Here is a 20980-nt window from a genome sequence, read left to right as displayed (position 1 = left end):
AATGAAAGGTGTTGGAACTTAGAGCAGGTGTAGCCTTGTTGGTGGTAAGTAGGTCATGACTGCCCTCATGAAGGGACTAACATGGGTCTGAAAGGAGTGAATTTGTTCACAGGAAAATAAGTTATGAAACAATGAGCCTAGATTTCCCCCACTCTCACATCTTCTCTAACCATGTGATGGCATCCATTATGCTGTGATGTGGCCAGCAGGCATCAGCAAATATATATTCTATGATATCTAGACTTGCATACACCAGAATGATGAGCCAAGTAAAATTACTTTCTTCACACATCATCCAGTGTCAGGTATTCTATTCAGTTAATTAGCACACAAGGATAAACAAAATTAACCTTCTTCCAGATTTCCTATCAAATCATATAAAATGAATTAAATGGATCTCCAACAATTTGGAAGTATCTGTGCAAACTGGTCTCTGCTGCATGGGTATGGTCATAAGGATATTCTAGGGGCGTGAATGGGGTCTGATGGCCCAGTGGGTTAAGCTGCTACCTGCAGTGCCAGCACTAGAGTTTAGGCTGTTCTACTTCCAGTCCAGCTGACTGCTGTTTTACCTGGAAAGGCACTGGAAGATGCCTAAGTATGTGGGTTACTGACATCCTTGGGGGAGCTCTGGATGAAGTTCAGGGTTCCACCGTTAGCCAGGTCCAGTCCTGACCATCAGGAATGAACCAGCAACAGGAGATCTTTTTTCTTTTTGCATCTCCTTCTCTCTCTTCCTCACTGAATTTCAAATAAATCTTCTGGTTTTTATTTCAAGGGAACTCAGAGATAAATAGGCATTATCCATATCAGACTAAGAAACAGAAAGTTCTAGGTTTTTGATAAATTCAGACATAGCCATATATATATACTGAAATATCATAGATGGAGAAAATAAAAAGTGGTTACTACATAAATGCTACATGCAAAACCAAAAGAGAATTATAAGCTTCTTTGGAAATAGGCAATTTTATGCAGTAGGCCCTCAGGAAGACAATACTGGAAATCATATGAATCAATAATAGTAAGTAGCTCTCACTTTCAATGCTTAAGATGGCTAGATAGTAAAAAGATTTCAGAGGGGACAATAAGAGACTTCAAAGTTATGCAGGAGAAACTGGTGGAAAACTGCAGAAGGACAAATCCTACTCCAACTGGGAACAGTTAGGGCTGTGATTTGCACAGGCAGCCTGTCCTGTAACCTGCATAAGGGAACCTCTATAAGTTTCTCCTAGTAGGGCTCCCTGCTTTAAGTTCAAAGGCATTTGTTCATGCTGTTACCTTTGTTTACTTGTCAGTATTCATGTGAATATTCTGTTAAATTGGTGTTTGATTTAAAAAATCATTGCTCTGTCTAGAACAAATGCCTATGTGGGCTCTTCAATTCACACGCACACAGGCGAACTTTCGATGCCCTTAAATATGTCAAAATTAAAACCCATGGCAAATGAAATCTCTACTTGCTGCTGGAATCACAGTGTTCAGTCAGGGACTACAGGATTTCTAGGACCAGCAGTTATTTTTAATAACTGCTATGACCATTAGCCTGCGGTATAATCCAGGCAACCAGTATCAACCCGTTCTACTGCAATTAAAACATTACCATCCCCTTAACCACTTAGTAAATCTTAAAGCAGGGTTTCTCAACCTCAAGTTTTCACTGAGATTTGGGGCCTGTTAATTTTGTGATAGAAGTCTCCTGTGTTGTGTACCATGTCTGACAACATGGAAGGTCTCTATTCACTAGATGCCAGTAGAACCTTTGCCCCAGTTGTCACAACCAAGTGTCTCCAGAGATGGTCACCTATCCTGTGGGGAGCCAACTGTCTTTCCTTCCACCCATGAGAACCAGCCATAAAAGTTAATAAATGACCACTTAAATCTTTGCTTCATTCCCTGACAGTATCCTTATCTAGCCATGCCACTCATTCAATACTCTTTATAGCTTTTACATAAAAGGGAGGAAGCGAAAGACAAAAGCTGTCATCAAATCCATAAAATAATTACAGGCACAGAACTGCAGAAAAGTTTACGATCAAAGGTTTTAACTATGGTTAAAAAAATTAATAATTTTCAGCTAGAAGAAATGAACTCTTCAAAATCCAGCAAAATTAAGGGAGGGCCTAAAACACAGAAACACGACGCTAACTGGAATGAATGACATGTAGTTTTCCAATTTCCTTCTTCAATAGGAAACTCAATTTTCCTATCTAGGCAATATAGTTACTGTTGAAATGCAGTCTCCAGCATTTACTGATCTGGGTAATTGTGAGTAATGTATATAGGAGACATCTCCACATTTCAGCTTCTACATTTGTAAAATAGAGACAATAATACTTAGGTCCTGATGAGGAGTAAGCAAGATAATACACAGTAAACATTTTGTTACTCACAGTTTGCATGGATTAGGTTCTGAATAAATGGTTATTTTAGTTGTACTGTTTGTATTGCTTTTAGAAACATCTTTTCTGCGTGTTTATCTGGGACAGGAGTGGTGGAGTAAGAAGAATTGCAATTCACTTTGAAACTCTGAGTGTTATATATTTTACAGATATAGTTCTCCCAAGGAACCCAATCAGCTAAGTATTGTGACTGGATCACACTCCAGGGAGATCATATTTGGGAAAAACAAAACAATGAGTTGGGGGGTTGCAAAACTCCAATTCTCACCTTGCTAAATTGCAAGGACTTATGGTTCTGTGGTCAATCATATAGCCATTCAGAGAGCCACACCTGCCATAGGTCATTCCAGAGGGCCTAAGATCTTCTCTGAGGGCTATGACAATTTGATTCTATGACTTAATAGAACTAATGCCCAAAATAATTCTACATTCTCACTCAACGATACACAGAAACACAGTACTTGATACTGTCCTTGAAGTGTAGTGATTTAATTAAAATAGATTTTCACATGGACACATTCAAAGAACTAAGTCTCTTAATTATGTAATGCTTCACCAATAATTAAATAGTCCTCTGTAATGCCAACTAAGAGGAAATTTGAATTACAGGCCATTTGCAGACAGGAGCTGCAGTGGAAACACCTGATAGGCTATAAATTCAATGTTGTACATCCACAAATCTATTCCAAAATTGCATCTGAATGTTAAGAGCGACTCTGGCCTTCATTTAATGATAAGTCCTCGGAAATCAATTAGCTGTTAAAATAGCTTAATTGGAACATATGTATTTTAATTTTTGTGTGTGTATTAAAAAAGTCATCTTAATCAACCCAAAACATTCTGAAATCGTACTTCTAGGTAATGAAGTGAAAGGATTGAACTTATAACTGGCTAAAACCAAGGATGTGGAAAATGTGAGAAGGATGGTATTTAAATAGCACCAACTGGACAGGGATAAACTAAGAAATTTGCTAGTTCATTACAATTATCCTGAAAAGCACCCTAAAAAGGAAATCTTAAACAAGCTACAACCACTCTCTTATAGAAACTGACATGTTTTCAGAGTTTTTTGAGACGGGGGAGTTGGTACATTGAAAAACTACTAATGTGTTCTCTCTCTTGTAAGCCCCTTTTTCTATATTGCCACCAGAACCAGTGATGAAGTAAAAAATTTGAAATACCTATAAATGATAGAAATTTTATTTAAAAAAAATGGGGAAAAAAACCCTCATTGGGAATGGTTAAAAAAAACAAGATTGAAGTCATCATGAATAAAAGCAAGGATTTAAACCTAATTAGTGGCTGGCTTGGTAGAAGAGTAGAGGGAATAAGAAAGAGCGAGAGGAAGCCAACTCTTAAAATTTCGAACTAGTCACACTGCATTCTAAAGTGAGCTATACATCATTTTGAGATTTTACCTAACACAGTTTTCTAAGTTTCACTCTTGGTAAGGCAGCTGCCTGATCTCATCTCTGGATCTCTTCTTCCCTACCTCCCAGCGAGGAAATAGTACCACGTTATGAAAAGAATTCAACAGCCAGCCCTTTTCAAACCTTAAGCTTCTCAATTACTGTGAGGGCAGGACACAATTCGAAGGATATTTGCAATTTTCATGTAGCACGGTACAGTGAAGGTGCTTAATAAATAATGCAGAATGAATAAACGAGTTAGCAAATGAGTACCTGAATGAATAAATAAGTGAGAAATCTCACCATTTTGTTCAGTTAGAGAACATGAAGGAGAAAACAGGGGAAAAAGGGAGAAAAAAAACATAGGCATGCAAAGAACCAATAGAGTAAGAAAAAGCAAAGAAACACACATAGAGGTGTACCAAAACAAAAAGAAGCAAACCCATTATCTACCGTGGAGGGACCCTGGGAAGAAAATACAGGCAGAGGCAATGAAAAAGGCTGTCTGTGTGCTCCTTTCCAATTGCGATTACAGAGTCTAAATTCCATTCAATATTTACACTATCAAGCCACAGTGTGAGCCACATGCAAGAGGATGAATGAATAAAATTCTCAACCCTCAGTGTGCAAAGGCAGACGGAAGCAAGTAAAACAACAGCTTTCATACAAGATAAAATAGTCACCAGGGGTCAAAGCAAGGACAAATCCTCTACCTCTGCTTGGGGGAGGGAGGGTGGTGAGGTGCAATTCTGGGGGAGTGGGGGAAACAGGCTTCCTCGCTGGCCATGGATGGATGAGTCATCAAGAACTCCTCCTGACTTCTTAATGTCTATAAATAATCTCAGGTGCTGCCATTTCATTTAATTACTAAGCCTCTCCAGATGGAGAAAAATAATTAAGCCGTCTGTAGCACCGACATGATATAAAGAATGGGTTAGCAACTTGCGCAACATTTGAGTTCTGAAGTTTCCTTGCAACCATGAAATAAGGGCAGAAATGAAAGGAGGCAACTGCCTGTGTACACCTCAGGGAAAACGAAATGACTACAGTCACACTCCGGGTAGAATTTCAGAGACAATGGGAAAAAAAGTATACTCGTACAACTGTCCCAGTGGAAGAACTGCTCACATTAAATGAGGAAATCTCAACTGATTTGTATAAGATGCAAAAAGAAACACCTTTAAGAAAGTCAACTTATAATATATATGTGTGTATGTCAGATGAACTCATAATCTAACTGTATAAAAAATACACCTATTGACTGGGTCTTAGGATAAACACAGTTTCACAACTATATCTTTGTGATTGGTGAGAAGATTCAGAGGTTTCATCCTAAAAGGAAGCTGGTCAGAATGTTACAGAAGTTTCCACATACAGATGTTCTCAGAGATCCCTGTATCTGCAGCCTGTGCTGCGGCATACCAGAGTACACCTCGGCATCCCATACAGATGTTAGAGTCCTGGCTGCTCCACCTCTGATTCAGCTCTTACTCAGCCATAGGGAGATTGACAACTTGTCAGATGTAACAACAAGGGTGTACCTGAAGGTCGCTATGTTAAGTGAATTCAACCAAATGCAGAGGGATAACCGTCACAGGGTATTTTTCAAACATGGAGTCTAACAATGAGGTTTGAAGTCAAAACTGCAACAGTGTTAGGAGAAGCTGCGGAAGGAAGTGAGCAGTAAGGCATGGGGAAAGGTTGATAAACAGGCACTAACACAGTTAGGCAGGAGTAAGAAACTCTGCAATTTCGTTGCTCAGCAGGGTGACAATGGGCAATGGATCATATATTTCTGTGTTGAAAAACAACTGGAAGATAGGATGTTCAGCGTTTTCAGCCTAAAGAAATGTTGGACGTTTGAAGAAAGCAATGTGTCCCCGATGGCATATTATACAATATACACACCTACTGAAATAGCACATAGTGCCCCATCAATCTGTACAATTTGTATGTGTCCGTGAAAATTTTTTCTGATGTTGAAAAAAATTGTTAAAATACACTTCTAACTAAAGGAAAGGTCACTCTGAGTGCTGGGTATTTTGTAAACTCAAATTTAAGAAAATTAAGTGTGATTGTAGATTATTATAACAACAAAGCATCCTTCCACAAACTGCCTAATCATTCCACAGATTCGATCTAATGCAAACCTAAGTTTTGTTACCTGTTACAGGTTTAAGCACATAATCCCTTCAGGGTGAAATCAGAACAAAAGACTATCTTAAAACAGTATGGTACTTACTTCTACTATTTTCTAGGTATTCACGTCAGATCAACACCAGAAAATAGTGAAGCTAAGATCACGCTGACATGAACAAATGGATAAGCTAGGTTGGAGACCCTTCCAATGGCAATGCATACGCCTTCCAAACCAAAGTAGAGATAACCACTAATACTTTCTATGTCAAAGCCTCCATAACGAACCAAAGAACTGGAAACACCGTGCAGTTTCCACAAATCATGGCAGTGTGCCACAGTGGACTAGGGAAGGCCAACACTTTTTTTTTTTTTTTGTCAAATGTGTGCCTGCTGCATTTGTACTTGTTTCAGCAACACTGTGAACTTCTTCAGGTCTAACAACTGCAAAGGCAAACAGTCAACCTTACCCAGAACAGGCAGAGGCAATGAAAACCTGAAGGGGTATGAACACTTTTCTGGAATGTGGAATGAGCCAGCATCAAGAGTAACAATATCTGGGTGCAACTTAACTTTCCCTAGGCATGCACTTGTGGGTCACTTGCACTGTGCTATTCTGGATGCTGAGTATGTGGTTTATGAGCACTGGGTGTGACAGTCTCCCTACCAGAAGAGAAGCCTTTCTGTTCATCTCTGTTAGGCATTGTCATTGGGATTGCAACAGTGACAATATTCAGGACAGAGGATGAACTGTGTTTATTATATTTAATGTAGCAAACACTCCTGGCACTGTAATTTGTATTTAATAGATACAAATAATTCTTCAATATTGAAATGAGAAAGGCTAGGTCTGAATTTGGAATATGTAACAAGATTTATGTGATTATTTGGGGAGATAAATTCCAAACTCTTGAATTTATCATTCCCATAGAAAAATTCAAAAGACAAAGATCTCAAAATACAGGATCTAAGGAGACTGCCAAATTAAAATAACAATAACACTTTTTTCTTTCCGTTACATGACACATTGTGAACTCCAAAGTATAAACACACATGTGGAATTGTAAGGAAAACAAAGGAAGCAGCTCAACACAGCTGCTAACTAAATAAAATGCCATTCTATTTTTTACTATCTGAGCTTTATTTTATGTCGACAGGATAGGAAGCCAAAATTTAGAAAGGGATCTAACAAATGAACTGCACATCAAATTTCCTTGTCTGTGAGTAGGACCCGTGTCCCAGAAATACTTTAAAAACTCAAAACCCAGACTTCCCACCGAGGTGTTTTTGGTGGTTTGCATACCAACATGTCTGGCTTGTTTAAGATTCATTGCTCTTACATTTAAACCGAGTTTACAGAGCCACAACAACAGATAGTATTCAGATACAGCATGCTGTGAACTAGTCCTTTCATAAAAAAAATTTTAAACATTTACTTTCCAACAGGAAAGGTGCTCTACAAAGCAGAGCATGGTTGATCTACATACATGGGTACAACAGAGGTGAGGTCTAGTCCCATGAGAGGCTGGATGTGTATAGGACTCTGAGAGGCTATCCAGGTGAATGGGAAATGCCAACCACTCTTTCATAGGATCCTACTGTTGCCAGAGGCAAATTAGTCATAGCTTAGAAGCACAAGACCTCCAGCCAGAAAAGAAGCAGTTTCCCAGAAATACTGGAATCCACCTCTGTCCATGGAAAAGAAGACATGCACATCAGGGGGTCTCCAATCCACAGAAACAGGTGGATGAGCGCAGATAAATATGATGTGGCATTTACCAAGTACCTACTTGGTAATTAATCATTCCTACAGTCCTGGTATACTGGTGGTGATTTTCATTTCATAAAAAAGAATGGAAACTAAGGATGGAAAGTTTAAATAACAACTCATCATTATGCAGTTGTTAAGCATAAGAAGGGGATTCAAAAGCAAGTATTTTTTATTCCAGCGAATAAGCTCTTACAATCTTATCTTGTACTGTGGTTCATGAATGTAATCAGCAAAAGGATATGTACTGAAAAACAATGGGAGATCAGCCCAATACACTATAAACAATTTTCAGAATGTCTTACCATTACCTACAGATAACACAGCCTACATCATACTCAGTACACATCCAAGTGTGTATTACTGTGTATGAACAATGAAAAGTGTTCTACAGAAGTATTTATCCTTATTGCATGTGATACAATTTAATATGCCTTTCCTTCACTGTCATGTACTGTTCTTTTATTTCATTATTTTTAAAATGCTGTTCAGGCCTTACTGAAATGATCTTACAGCCAAATAGCAGGTCAGAACTCACCACTTGAAAACCAATGCACAATGAGCCCTGACCACTCTTCTTGTGATTTCTGACATTAGGTAGAATATTAGGCTTTTCAAATTCCCACATATAATCATCCAATTGAGCCTTTATCCCAGCAAAGAAAAGGGAAGCAGGGCGGTTAAAAGGATGAGATAAGAAATGAAGAGAATTGTCAATCATGTGTCACCAGTTAGAAAGGGCACTGAAATTAACATACTCCAAAAAGAACAGAACTGTCTCAAGGACAAAGAAGTCGGCTCATAGAGCTTGATGTTGAAAGTCTATGTTGGGGGGAGAGAGAGAGAGAGAGAAAGATCTTCCCTCTGCTCATCTTATCCTCAAATGCTTACAGCAGGGAAGAGCAGGAAGCTAATGCTAGGAAACAGGAATGTGAGTTGACTCGCACACATAGGTGGCAGGGATCTATGTACTTAAGCCTTCCAGGATGCATGCACATTAACAGGAAGCTGGATTCCAGAGTAGAGCAGGTACTTGAACCCAGGCACTCTTGCATTCCAAGCAGTGACTCAAGCACTGTATGAAGTGCTGAGTTTGGTTTTGATGTCACTGACGTTCCTTTGAATTGTCAGGAAGACACCATTTTCTGACAATGACTGACGAGTAAAACGAACACCTGTATACAGTCTTAAAAGTAAACTTTAAGGTTGAAACAGAAATCACATGCCTATCAACTAGTCAGGTTACCTTCTACACAACAAACTACCATGTCCCCCACAGGCAAGTTAATCAAGACCCTCGCCAACCAACAGTTTAAATTAGTCTGACTTACTAAAAACATGGAAAGTAGAACTAATGAAGAATCCAAGATTTGCTTCTTTGTGTAAAATCAACAACTGAGCTGTAAAAACACTCATCAGCATAGGTACATTGAGGGAGAGAGAAATCAAGGATGGGAGTTCACAGACATGATAACTTGAAAAATAGTTTTACCAACAACTTCAGTTACCATGGGGATTTCTGGAATTGAAAGAAAAGGGGGTCTCTTTAGAGAAGTGACTGGTGCTATTTATCTAGTTGCAAGTAATGTCAAATTTTACAGTTGGTTCAAATAAAATCACCTTTTTAAAAAAACATCAGCTTCTTAATATGCTGAAGGAACCTGCTCAAATCGCTTCAGCAGTGAAGTAACTTCGATGATAAATGTGTTCTTCAATCTGTGCACCAGTCAAGTAGCAATAAAATCAGAATAATTCATGCAAAAATTTTCATTATGTTTCTAAACATACTTATTTACATTTTAAATCACACATTAGACAATATGAAATATCTTTCACTGAGACAGGTGTGAACTAAAAAACAGATGCATTCATTAAACATGGAACAATTTGGTGAATTGACAAAAATATATAAATATATTCGGAGAACTCACTGGCTAAAGCACTTCAGCCACTGTTAACTTACTTGAAAAAATATGGCCATGGCTCCAATTATTCTATTCTCTGAAATGGCAGTCTGAAAGCTGTCAAAGTCGTCTGGATTGTAAAAGAAAATCTGCATCTGTAAAAGAAAAATTTAAACATGCATGAGCAAAATTTCCTGCCCTCCACCAAAGTAGTGAGTGGTATAATGGGGCCAAATTCCCCAGCAAGATTTGCTCAAAATTATATCTCCCCCTATTTTTCCTTTGCTAAAGTATTGGAAAGCACACCTCCAACAGCTTATCATTTCACCCACACATGTGTGGTAGAATGTTACACCTTCTCACATAACTACCACACATTTGTGCCACCTAGAAGAAATAATACGAAGGCCTACTTACTGCTTAAAGTAGTACAGTATGAGTTTCCGTGAACATGTTGAGATTCTGTGAATATGTTGTAATTATAAGCAGTTAAGTGAGCTCATTTTAATAGATAACTTGCATATTAATTTACAAGAATATGAAGAGAAATTGTAGCAGTTTTGAGAAAAAGCCCAAATGGCTCAAATTCAGCAGATCCACACATAAATGTAATGTTGTTGATAAGATGTTTTACAATCTGTAGAAAACCATCCCATACATGATTTCATTTAATCCTTTTTACCACGGACTCAGTTCAGAAGACATTGTGCTCTAGAAAGCTGTGATTAACTTGAACAAAACTCCACACCACAGAGTCTACAAATCCAGGCACTTTCATACCTTCTCTTGCAGTTGTCTAGACTCTGCCATCCAAAGAGCAGAGTTGAGCTAAATCAACTTGAAATCATTGTACAGTTTTAATGTTTGAAAATGCCCTGATATTTAAAAAGATCAGAGAACAGAAATGAACCACAAAGTATAGGACCTACCCGTCTAATAACAAGGATAGGTCTGAGTTTCTCTTGTTCCTGTGAATCTTCAGATCAGCTACTTTCTGAGCAGCAGCTTTCTCATGAACAAGGTCAAGCATTTCTACTTAGGAAAGTGATGCTAAGGATCAAACAGGTCCGTGGAGTGAGGAGCATCTAACACCATCCCTAGACCTCCTCAACACCCAATATACTGCTATCGTCATCATCCCATGTCAAGGGTAACATTTAGAAGACAAGGTAAAAATTCCAGAGAGGGGCAAGCACTGTGGAGTGCCAGGTTGTCACTGATGGGGAAGACGGCTACAGTCCTGGTTACTCTGCTTCCAAGCTAGCGTCCTGCTGATGAGTCTTGGAGGCAGCAGATGATGGCCCAAGGACTGGGCTCCCTGCCACCCACTTGGCATTCCCAGATGAAGCTCCTGATTCCTAGCTTCATCCTGGTCTAACCCGAACAGTTGCTGGCATTTGAGGGGAGAATGAGTGCCCAGAAAATCTCTCTCCCTTTCTCCTTGCAGGTGTACATATCTCTCTCTGATTCCTTAGTTTTAGAATATACAAATAAATCTTTAAAACAGATTATAAAACATTTCTAGAAAGATGTAACTCCATTGACTCTTACAGAAAGATCAGATCTCCCATTTTATAAGTTCTCTTCTACAACTTTTCCAAATGACAAGATGTAAAGGGCTGAGCAACCACATCTCAAAACAGAGTCTGTAGATTTGACATTGAACAAAAAGCTTGCAGCAGAAAAAGCTCAGTCAGTTAGCTGAAGTATAGGTCAAAGCAAAATAATATTGATGATAGCTTTGACTAAGATGCGTGGAACATGGCAATATTTCTTTCTTGCAGGATGAGATCAGGTAGCTCAAACACTTAAATCAGGACACTTTCTGGAACAAGTGTTTGGCACTATAATTAAGACACAGCTTGGGACATTTGCATTATCAGAGTGTCTGTGTTCAGCTCCCAACTCCACCCCAATTCTAGCCCTGCTAATGGGTATCGAGGGAGGCCACAGGTTTGAGTAAAGCTGTGAGACTTGAACTGAGTTCTCAGATGTAGCTTTCACCTGATTAGGTCCCAGCTGTTGTGATTCTCTCTCTCAATCTCTCATTCTCTCTCTCTCTCTCTCTCTCTCTCTCCCTCCCTCCCTCCCTCTTACACACACAAAAAAATAAAAAAATTTCTAAAGCATCAGGACACTTTCAGTAAAATGTAAGGTTCCCAAATGGATGGGAATAGAATGCATACATTCTTTGAGAGTACTTTCTTTCTTTGAGCAATTCCTTTTCATTCAGACTTGGGGTGCCCACAGATTCTGGCAGTTTCTTACAAATGTGTTGCCTTTAGGTTTGGACAGCTCTAGACAATCATGAATTTACACGGAGAAAAATCCATTCAATGAGGTGCAGATTAAAACAGCCTAATACTGCGTAAATTGCTTTCAGTATATTGCTACAAACCAAAGAAACTCCAGAAGTACATTCAGAAAATTACACTTCACTTTCCTTTTAAAAGTCAGGGTCTCAAATTAAGTAGTTTCACAGAAGACTTTCTTCTGCTTTGGCTCATAAACAGAGGCAGCATTATTTAATGCATCACCTGAATGCCATATGAAACAAAATACTGGAAGATCTCTTCAAGGACATTTTCATTTATGGGTTGGTAATGAAATGCGTTTTCAGAAAATGTATTTAAGTCATGGCTCCCCCTCATTTCGATAATCAAATGTCTCATAAAGAGAACAGAAGCATGGCTTGGAAACGCAATTTTTTTTTTCCTGGCTACTTTTCTCAAGTTATAGTCCAGTGAGCAATGTTAACATAGCAAGCTACCTAAAACATGATAGTAAATAAGGTGACGAGGTTTTGATGAATAAACTGGACTTACCATCTTTTTATTGTTATTGATGAGACAAATTTGAGTGGAAATTGGAAACCTATTAACAAAAAGTATAGTCTTTCTCTTAACGCTAATTCAAGTGATGCTTACTTTACTGCAAGCTCTGTGATGAAGAACCATGTTGCAAAAAGGCAGAAAGAATTGAGAAATCCAGCGATCAGGACAACTGATCATTTACATTTCACTCTGCCTATGCATGCATGTGCACACATTTTTTTCCCTCAATCATTTGGGATTAAGTAGGAGATAACAGAATGAATACTTAAATATTGAATACTTAAATATTGAATACTCAAATGTATTATTTCCAAAGAATAGGGACATTATCTTATATAATCACACTATAATTATTGAAATGAGTGAATTCCACATTGACACAACACTATTATCTAATTCACAGTCCATTTTCAAATGTTGGCAGGCTCCCAAATAAAGTCAATTTTTAGTTCTCAGTCCAAGATTCAATCAAGGATCAAACATCACATTTTGTCCTCCTGTCTCTTTATCTGTCTCCCACCAACTTTTCACCTTGAACACCGACTCATCTGTGGCTTTCTTTAACTCTGATGATTTGAAGTGTGGGGCGCCAGCTATTTCACAGAAGTGAGGTCTTCCTAAAGGTAAGGATTATATTCATTTGGAACAGGTTATCACAGCAGAACCACTGTGTCTGCTCTGTGCATCAGAAACCACATAATGTGAGTCTGTGCAACATTGAGGGTGTTTATTTTGTATTAATATTTTCTTTTTTTTTTTTCAGAGGCGCAGAGAAGCACACAGAGCAACAGAGACCAAGCTTTCATCTGTTGGTTCCTTCTTCAAACACCTACAATAGGTGGGACTGGGCTAAGGCTGAAGCTAGGAGTCAGGAAATCACCTTAGGTATTCCTACATGGGAGACAGAAAACCCAACCACTGGAACTAACATCACAGCTTCACAGGCATGCTGGAGTCAAAGCCAGAGCTGGGAAATGAACTCCCATCCCTGGATGTGGAACGTGGACCTCTTATCTGCAGGGCTGACTGAACAGCAGCTCCCCGGAGCAAGGTGGCCAGGAGTGGGGTGGTTCGTGATTGCTTCACTTTGTCGATGCAGAGTCTGTCAGGTGTCTTTACCGTATAGTTATGGATTTTTCTTTTGTAATGAAAAAGTACTTTAAAGATTACATAAACATGCTACTCATCACTTAAATGTTATCTGCAAAAAATCCATTGGTGAGTTTCTGGCTATTTCTAAGAAAAGCTTGCCCTTTTCCATGGTTTATTCATTTATTTACTCATTTATTTATATAAATATGAACTCATGCATGTGCTTTTATTTTTTGGATCTATTATTATACCACACAGTAATACTATCTTGATGTTCAAATAGTTCCTGAATGGCCAATAGGAGACCTTTCCAAAGAATTCCTCTGGTATTTTTCCATATGTGTACCATGTTGTTTTTAACACTGCCTAGATATTAGGCAAGTTGACTTGGGGCTCATCTCCCATTGTTGTTGTTGTTGTTTTTAACCACAGGCATAGAATTGGTCAGTTTTTGAGTAAGGCCTGCTTCCTTTTAGTGGGAATTGTTATGTAAAGACCCAAGAATTTTAATTCAGTATTTAAAAAAAATGCATAGAGTAGAATATTTTGCCTCTTCAGGAAACTAATACAGCTTAAAAGTCAGTGACCCTGCTCTACCTAAGGCCTTCTTCGCAAGAGAAGGAAAACTAGACCATTTTGTATAAGCAGGTATCTCCTTAACAGAGTTCCATGATATGTGGTTGGCTCTCCAACCACAGAACTCAATTACTTTGAAACTCTGCTAAACTCACTCATAGCCAGTGTGCAACAGGATATAACCACGGGACCAGTTCTGCCCAAGTTTTCAAGGCTGAGAGCTGGATGGCCCATCCACCCCCACCTGCAGGCCTGGCTGGACTCAGTGAAAGATTACTACATGATGATATTATTGGTAAACTGATATTAGGAAGATAGCATTTTACATGGAAAAAATAAAACACACAAAGCTTCAAGACTAACTGGCAAGCACGCAGATAAAGGTGTTAGCAAATGGCAATGCTATTAAGACACAGAAGAAATGAGCTCTGTGAATACAGTTAATAGTTTGTTGTCAGGGTACTAGCGTGTCATACATAGAGTCACAACAAAATTCCATTTCCGTCTCTTTAAATCTGGCTTGTATACTTAAAACGACTTTTTTTTTTTACAATTTGATTATAAAATATGTATATGTCTATTTTCCAATCTGTATCAATGTTCATGTTAAGTTGAATGAATGGAGAGCAACAAATCAAAAATCTTTTCTCTATTTAGTGACTGCCTATCTGAGGCCAGGTGATAGGATTAACATGTCATGTGGTAGGTACCACCACAAACTTCATTTTATAGGCAACAAAACCAAGGATTTCCAAAATATATCATTTCCAGAACTTAAAATGTTCTGAAGCAAAGAAAGTAGAGTTGAGATAGAAAAACATTCTTTCTGGGACAGGTACTTGGTAGCACAGTTGTGAAAATGCTGGGAGCCCCTAGATTATGTAGAATGCCAGAGGTCAGGTCCCAACTCTACTTAAGTATCAACTTCCTTCTATTACACATCTTGGGAGGCAAAAGGTGGTGGTGACCCCAATACTTGGGTACCTGCTGCCCATGTTGGAGATTTGGGTGGGGTTCTAGGCTCTTGACTTCATGTGGCACAGCCCTGTTTGTGTCAGCATCTGGAGAGTAAAGCATTTGGAAGATCTCTGCCTTTCAAATAAATCCTTTCATTTTCAATTTTAAGAAAAAAATCATGCAGAACTGCAGGGATCAAGGCATTATTAATCACAGTGCTTCCTTTCAAGTTGGCAAGAATATCGGTTTAGTTCCTATTGTGAGTAAGGCATATCAAGGATGAAAACACAATCTACATATAAGAAAACTAAACAATCATTAGTTAAGCATAACTCTTCCTTTGAATACCAAAGTTTACTTAAAATATCACAAAAAAGCAAAAGGAAACAAATGGCTCATGGTCAAATAAGGTGTACATCAAATGAATACTAAACTGATAGAGACAATGGGTGAAAGAAATTTCTGCAAGAATAGCTTTCTCTAATGTTACAGTTACACCAAACGTAGTTCTAAGGTCATTGTAATAAGGGAGGCAAAGAGTCAACTCTTTCCAGGGCTAGAATGGAAAATCCAAGTGACATCTCAGCGGATTTAGAAAGCTCATCTGTTTCTAAAAACAAAATTAATATTTCTCCCACACGTCCCCCACACACAGCCCAAGAAAAAATCATGATGAATTAAGTAAGGAAACAGCACACAGAAAACTCAGTGGAAAGGCAACCTGCTGAATGATTCAGAAGACATTTCCAAGATACTGTTGGGAATTTTGAACAGAGGGGAAGAACACAGAGGCAAAAGCTAGAGAAAAGAACAGATGGGGATGAGACATAAACAGGATGAGAAAAAGAGAGTGACTAAAAAGGCGACAGCAGAATCAAAAATCACTGAGGAGGCAGAAGATCACAGAAAAGATGATGTGGAGTGCTCTTCTAACAACCATGCTTGGTGATAACCTGGAGAAAGGCAACAGCTGGGGATGCGATAGTGGACAGGAAATACTTTATCTCTATTATGCATGAGATGGAGATGAAGGAGAACAATCTAGACCTAATCACTGATCAACTGGTTCTACTTATTTGGATCATTTGTGCAGGATGATATAGGAATTGAGTGTTCTGTATCATAAACTCTTAATAAACCCAATTTTGAAATTATTTTGTACTTAATTGACTCTCAACAGACTAGGTCGTAATTCTGGAATTTGGACAGTTTCATTACATAGAAACAGGAAGTACGTCTGTAGCCAGACTTTAAGGCTCTGGCCCTAGCACAGAACTAATCATGGAAAAACGTGTTTCTATCGTTAAGTATATGTTATTATGTATTAGTTTCTTTAAGACTAGAGTGAATATGTAAATTAAGGTGAAAAAAGTTTCCCTGGGCCAGCCAGCCTCCCACTGAGCCATGCCACAAGGTGTAGCCAAGAAACGTACATGCAAACTAAATATAGGTTACACTGAAGCTATCTTTAGAACATATTCAGCATCTCTTACACAACATAGCATTTAATAAACATTTTGTTTTGCTTTGTACTGTATCATTAATCACAGAAAGCACTAATCTTTAATCATTTCAGTTTGTTTTTTCCCCTTTTCAGGAATTTAGAATTATCATAAACTACTTTTCACAACAACTTTGTTTTTTGGAGCAAAATTCACGTTTCACACACACAGGTACTAGGACAATGTCGACAATTTATTTATTGCTCTCTGGAGCAATGTATTATAGGACTATTCATTCACTGACTATGCATTTGACTAATCAAAAAATTATTTGATTGTGCTTCTCATCCCAGAGTTCAAGCTCCTGGTAATGACAAAAAGGTCAGATTCTCAGGGGTCTTCCATACAAGAATCAAGATCTATTTCTTATAGTTCAGCTTTGGTTTGGAAGGAAAGGGTGTTGGTTTACTATCTGGCTATTTGTTCAGCCATTATAGAAAGCAATAAGCTGTAGCTCTCCCACTGAATAGCTGTGTGACCAGGTGAGAGTTGGGTACAGTCTGAACCTTTATGTTTCACTGTGTAAACCAACTAAAAAAACATGTAGCCAGGTTTTCCTGAGGATTAAATGCAGTAACTCAAAACACTTGTCTGGCACACGGCAAGTTGTAAATACGTTCAGGTAAAGGAGGAGAAAAGGGAAGAAATGAGGGGAGAATACAAAGTAATGAGCAAAAGACTAGACATGCAATACCTCCAAACTGGAGCCTCCCCAAATGCTGATATTGGAATGGAAAGACAAACGGTGACAGTCACTTAATAGGATTCCTAACAATGTACCACAGCCACAATTGATAATATAGACAACCCTCACAAACAAATCTGAACCAAATAAGCCAGACATACTACAAAAGGAAAAGAATGTATTGTATGATCCCATTGGAATGAAGTAGAAAACAAGAAAAATCATGCAATTATGCCTTAGACCCACAGTTACCCCAGTGGGCAGTAGTTAGAGAAGAATCACTGGGCATGCATACAAATCACATTTTTAATCTGGGCACTAGCTGGTCACAAAGGTATGAATATTTCTTGGGGTACACACTTTTCTTTATAAAAAAAGATTAATTGGGCTAGTATTGTGGGGCACTGTGGTATACTGTGAGACAATGGTTGTAATACCAGCATCCCACATGGGCATTATCACGGCCCAGATGCTCTACTTCTGGTCCAGTTCCCTACCAATGTGCCTTAGAAGGTAGTGGATGATGCCCCGAGAGCTTGAGCTCTCACATTCAATTTCCGGGTTCCTGCTTCAGGCTGGCCCAGCCTGGCTGTTGCATCCATTTGGGGAGTGAATCAGCAGATGAAAGAACTCACTCTCTTTAGAATTGCCTTTCAAATAAAAAAAAATAAATGTATGCTTTTAAAAGTTAATTTATATAAAAATTATTCATTCCTATCTCAGACAGACTGAGACAGAAAGATGGAGATTTCACATAAACTGGTTCAGTCACGAATTGCTTGGGCTAGGCCAGGCCAAAGGCAGGTGCCAGGAACACATTCTAGATGTTTCCTGGAGGAGATAGGTAACTATTTACTTGAGCTAGCCCCTGCTGCCTCCCTTGGTGCACATCAGCAGTAAGCTACAAAAAAATGGTGCTGGGACTCAGACACACAAGCGGCATCTGACCTGGTGTGTCCAACACAAGCCTGAGCCATGCAGCCATCTGTCAATTTTCTTCTTTGTACATGATACTTCTATAGTGACTCTAAACATTACAAGCATAACTGATTTTTGAAATGAGAATGATCAAAAGTACTGACTTCTCACGTAACAAAAGGACAGGGCCAAGCATGTGTCACTCTTCTGCATGCATTCAACTTGACACTGGCTATTCTAAAAAAACCTGGGGCTATAACAAGACAGGAATTCCTACTTGACAGAGCAAGCTACTGTGACATATAACCGAAAGTGTGTAGAATCATTCCAGCTTAGCACCCATAAAAATGAACTGACACAAGCCCTGCTCCGCTCATCCCTTTTCCAGGGCAGACACTGCAAACACAGCTAAGCAGCCTCATCTGTGAAGCACTCTGGGAGGGCTGGTTCAATGAATCTAAATTCTTAACAATATTTTCTATCAATTAATTTCTTCCTTCATTACCATCACTTTCTGTTGGTGATCAGAGAGAGCAGCTGTTATTTTTTTTTCCTATTTCATAAAAAAAGGGCTTAAGGTGCACATATTAGATTTCTTCATAAATCATTTTGTGGGCTCGGTCCAGTGGCTAAATCCTCACATTGCACGCGCTGAGATCCCCACATGGGTACTGGTTCCTATCCCAGCTTACTTCATTTCCTATCCAGCTCCCTGACTGTGACCTAGGAAGGCAGTGGAGAACAGCCCAAAGCTTTGGGACCCTGCAGTTGCATAGGAGACCAAGAAGAAGCTCATGGCTCCTGGTTTTGAATTGGCTCAGTTCCAGCCTTTGTGGCTACTTGGGGAGTTAATAAACCAAGAGAGGCAAGATCTTTGTCTCTTCTTCTCTCTGTAAATCTGCTTTCTAATAGAAACAAAATAAATATATTTTTTTTAAAACCGCACAAAAACATTTTGCTTACTTGAAAGGCGAGAGACAGGGAGCAAGAGAGAGAGAGATACAAGGAGATCTTTCATATGCTGGTTCACTTCTCAAATGACCACAATGGCCAGGATTGTTACAGACCAATACTCTCATGGTCACACAGGTCCCAACCATGAGTGGGTGGCAGGAGCCCAAGAATCTGCACCAATTCCCACTTCTTTCCAGGGTGCGTTAGCAGGAAACTGGATCAGAAGCACAAACAGCCTGGGTATAAACTGGTGATCCTATGTGGGTTGTTTGCATTGCAAGCATCAGCTTAATCCAGCAGGCCACAACACTGGCTGCAGACACTGGATCTTGTCTAACAAGTAAATACAGCTGAGATTTAAACATAAGCATTCTATGGCAAAAGCCACACTGAAGTTCCTCTATTATACAACTTCCCAACCAGAATTCCCACTAGCAATGAAATCTATTTATTTCTCTCTAGGATCCTAGCCAGTAGTTGCCAGGACACTGGTTCTCACTCTGGGGTTGGTTTTGCAATGCATTGGAAACTTGGCCATGTCTTGAGCCCTTTTTACTTGTCATTCTTGGAGGGCATGCTACTGGCATGGAGTTGGCAGGGGGCCTGAGATGCTGCTAAACATTTTACAATACACAAGGCAGCCCAATTCAACAGAGAAATTACCCTGCCTGGACTGTCAGTTGTGTGGCACAAATTCTGATGTACACGAGGCCCTGTCAGTGGACATGGCAAAGCTCTTTTTTGTCTTCCCTTTTGCCATTGCTACTGAACTCAGAGTTGGGAAGAAGCAGCTTGTTTCACAGAGGTGTGAAGAATGCCAATTTGGTGCCTATCCACAAAGCTAGTGACTTCCAGGTGGCTTTTACCTATTCCTGAGGTTACTGTAATGATCATGTTTGCTCCTATTAAAACAATGTTTCCTTCTATGGGTAGCTATTTTATATGTAAGGTTAGTTCTGAAATGCAGTGGAGCTTTATTCCTTGGATACTGTGGAGGAGGAAGGGGCCCTAGGTACATCTGGAACTCATTTGTATTTCAAAAACAGGAAAGTAACCGCTGCAGTGTTTGTGCCCTTTGTAATATGAAACTTTTCAGAAATTGCTTTGTACTTGGGAGTAACAGCCACATGATTCACCATGAAATGAAGTCTGGAAAATCATTTTGGATAAATGGACCTATAAATTCAATAGAATTTCCATGACAACATAGACTGCAACACTCAACCACAAATAAAAGGTTATAAATCATTCAAAACCAACTAGGAATCAGCAATATGTCTCCCATTTTGAAATACAAGAAACCTGAAATAGAGTTTATTTGTTACTTACTTACCCAAAGTTCCCATTACAGTTTTTTCCTCACTTTCTATATTGCATTGCCTATTCCATTATAGGTTTTAGGAGGAAATGATGATTATATACATTTGCAACTAAGCTAAATAAAATTAACACAGGTATACAATTGGTTGCACTATCCCCCGCCCCATATTCTAGCTGAAGTTTCTTGAACATGTGTACCATAATACCTATTACCCATAAAACTGCATTTTGCCCTATGTAGCTGAAGATCATCACATCCAGAAAATAATGGTTGATTCCAAACTCTTCTGAGAACAGATATGAAATGCCCTGGGTGCACTCCTACATGCTTCTGAGTCTTAGACATTCATTCCATACCGTCTGCCAGGACAGTCTCCATAAGGAGGCCCTTTTAAGATGAGAGATAAATTGTTCTAGAACATCCATTCTTTATTTATTATTATTTATTTTCTTGTTTATTTGATTTATCTAAAAGGTAGGACAGAAAGAGACAGCCATCTTCCTTCAGGTGGTTCACCACCCA

At 38.9% G+C, this 20980-nt stretch overlaps 1 protein-coding gene across 2 annotated transcripts in view; it reads right to left on the bottom strand.

Moving 5' to 3' along the window:
* PTPRG (protein tyrosine phosphatase receptor type G) overlaps positions 1-20980 on the bottom strand; it is a 678048-nt gene that overhangs the window by 189200 nt on the left and 467868 nt on the right. For both annotated transcript variants that reach the window (XM_040994746.1, XM_040994747.1), the window contains exon 5: positions 9679-9774. In XM_040994746.1, the coding sequence (XP_040850680.1) occupies positions 9679-9774 (96 nt within the window). The remainder of the gene's footprint in view (positions 1-9678; positions 9775-20980) is intronic.

This window comes from Ochotona curzoniae, unplaced genomic scaffold, assembly GCF_017591425.1.
Source record: "Ochotona curzoniae isolate NIBS_2020 unplaced genomic scaffold, NIBS_Ocur_1.0 contig_908, whole genome shotgun sequence".
Classification (NCBI taxonomy): Eukaryota; Metazoa; Chordata; class Mammalia; order Lagomorpha; family Ochotonidae; genus Ochotona; species Ochotona curzoniae.
The sequence above is the reverse complement of the archived record's forward strand: the minus strand, read 5'-3'. Positions and strand labels throughout refer to the sequence as shown.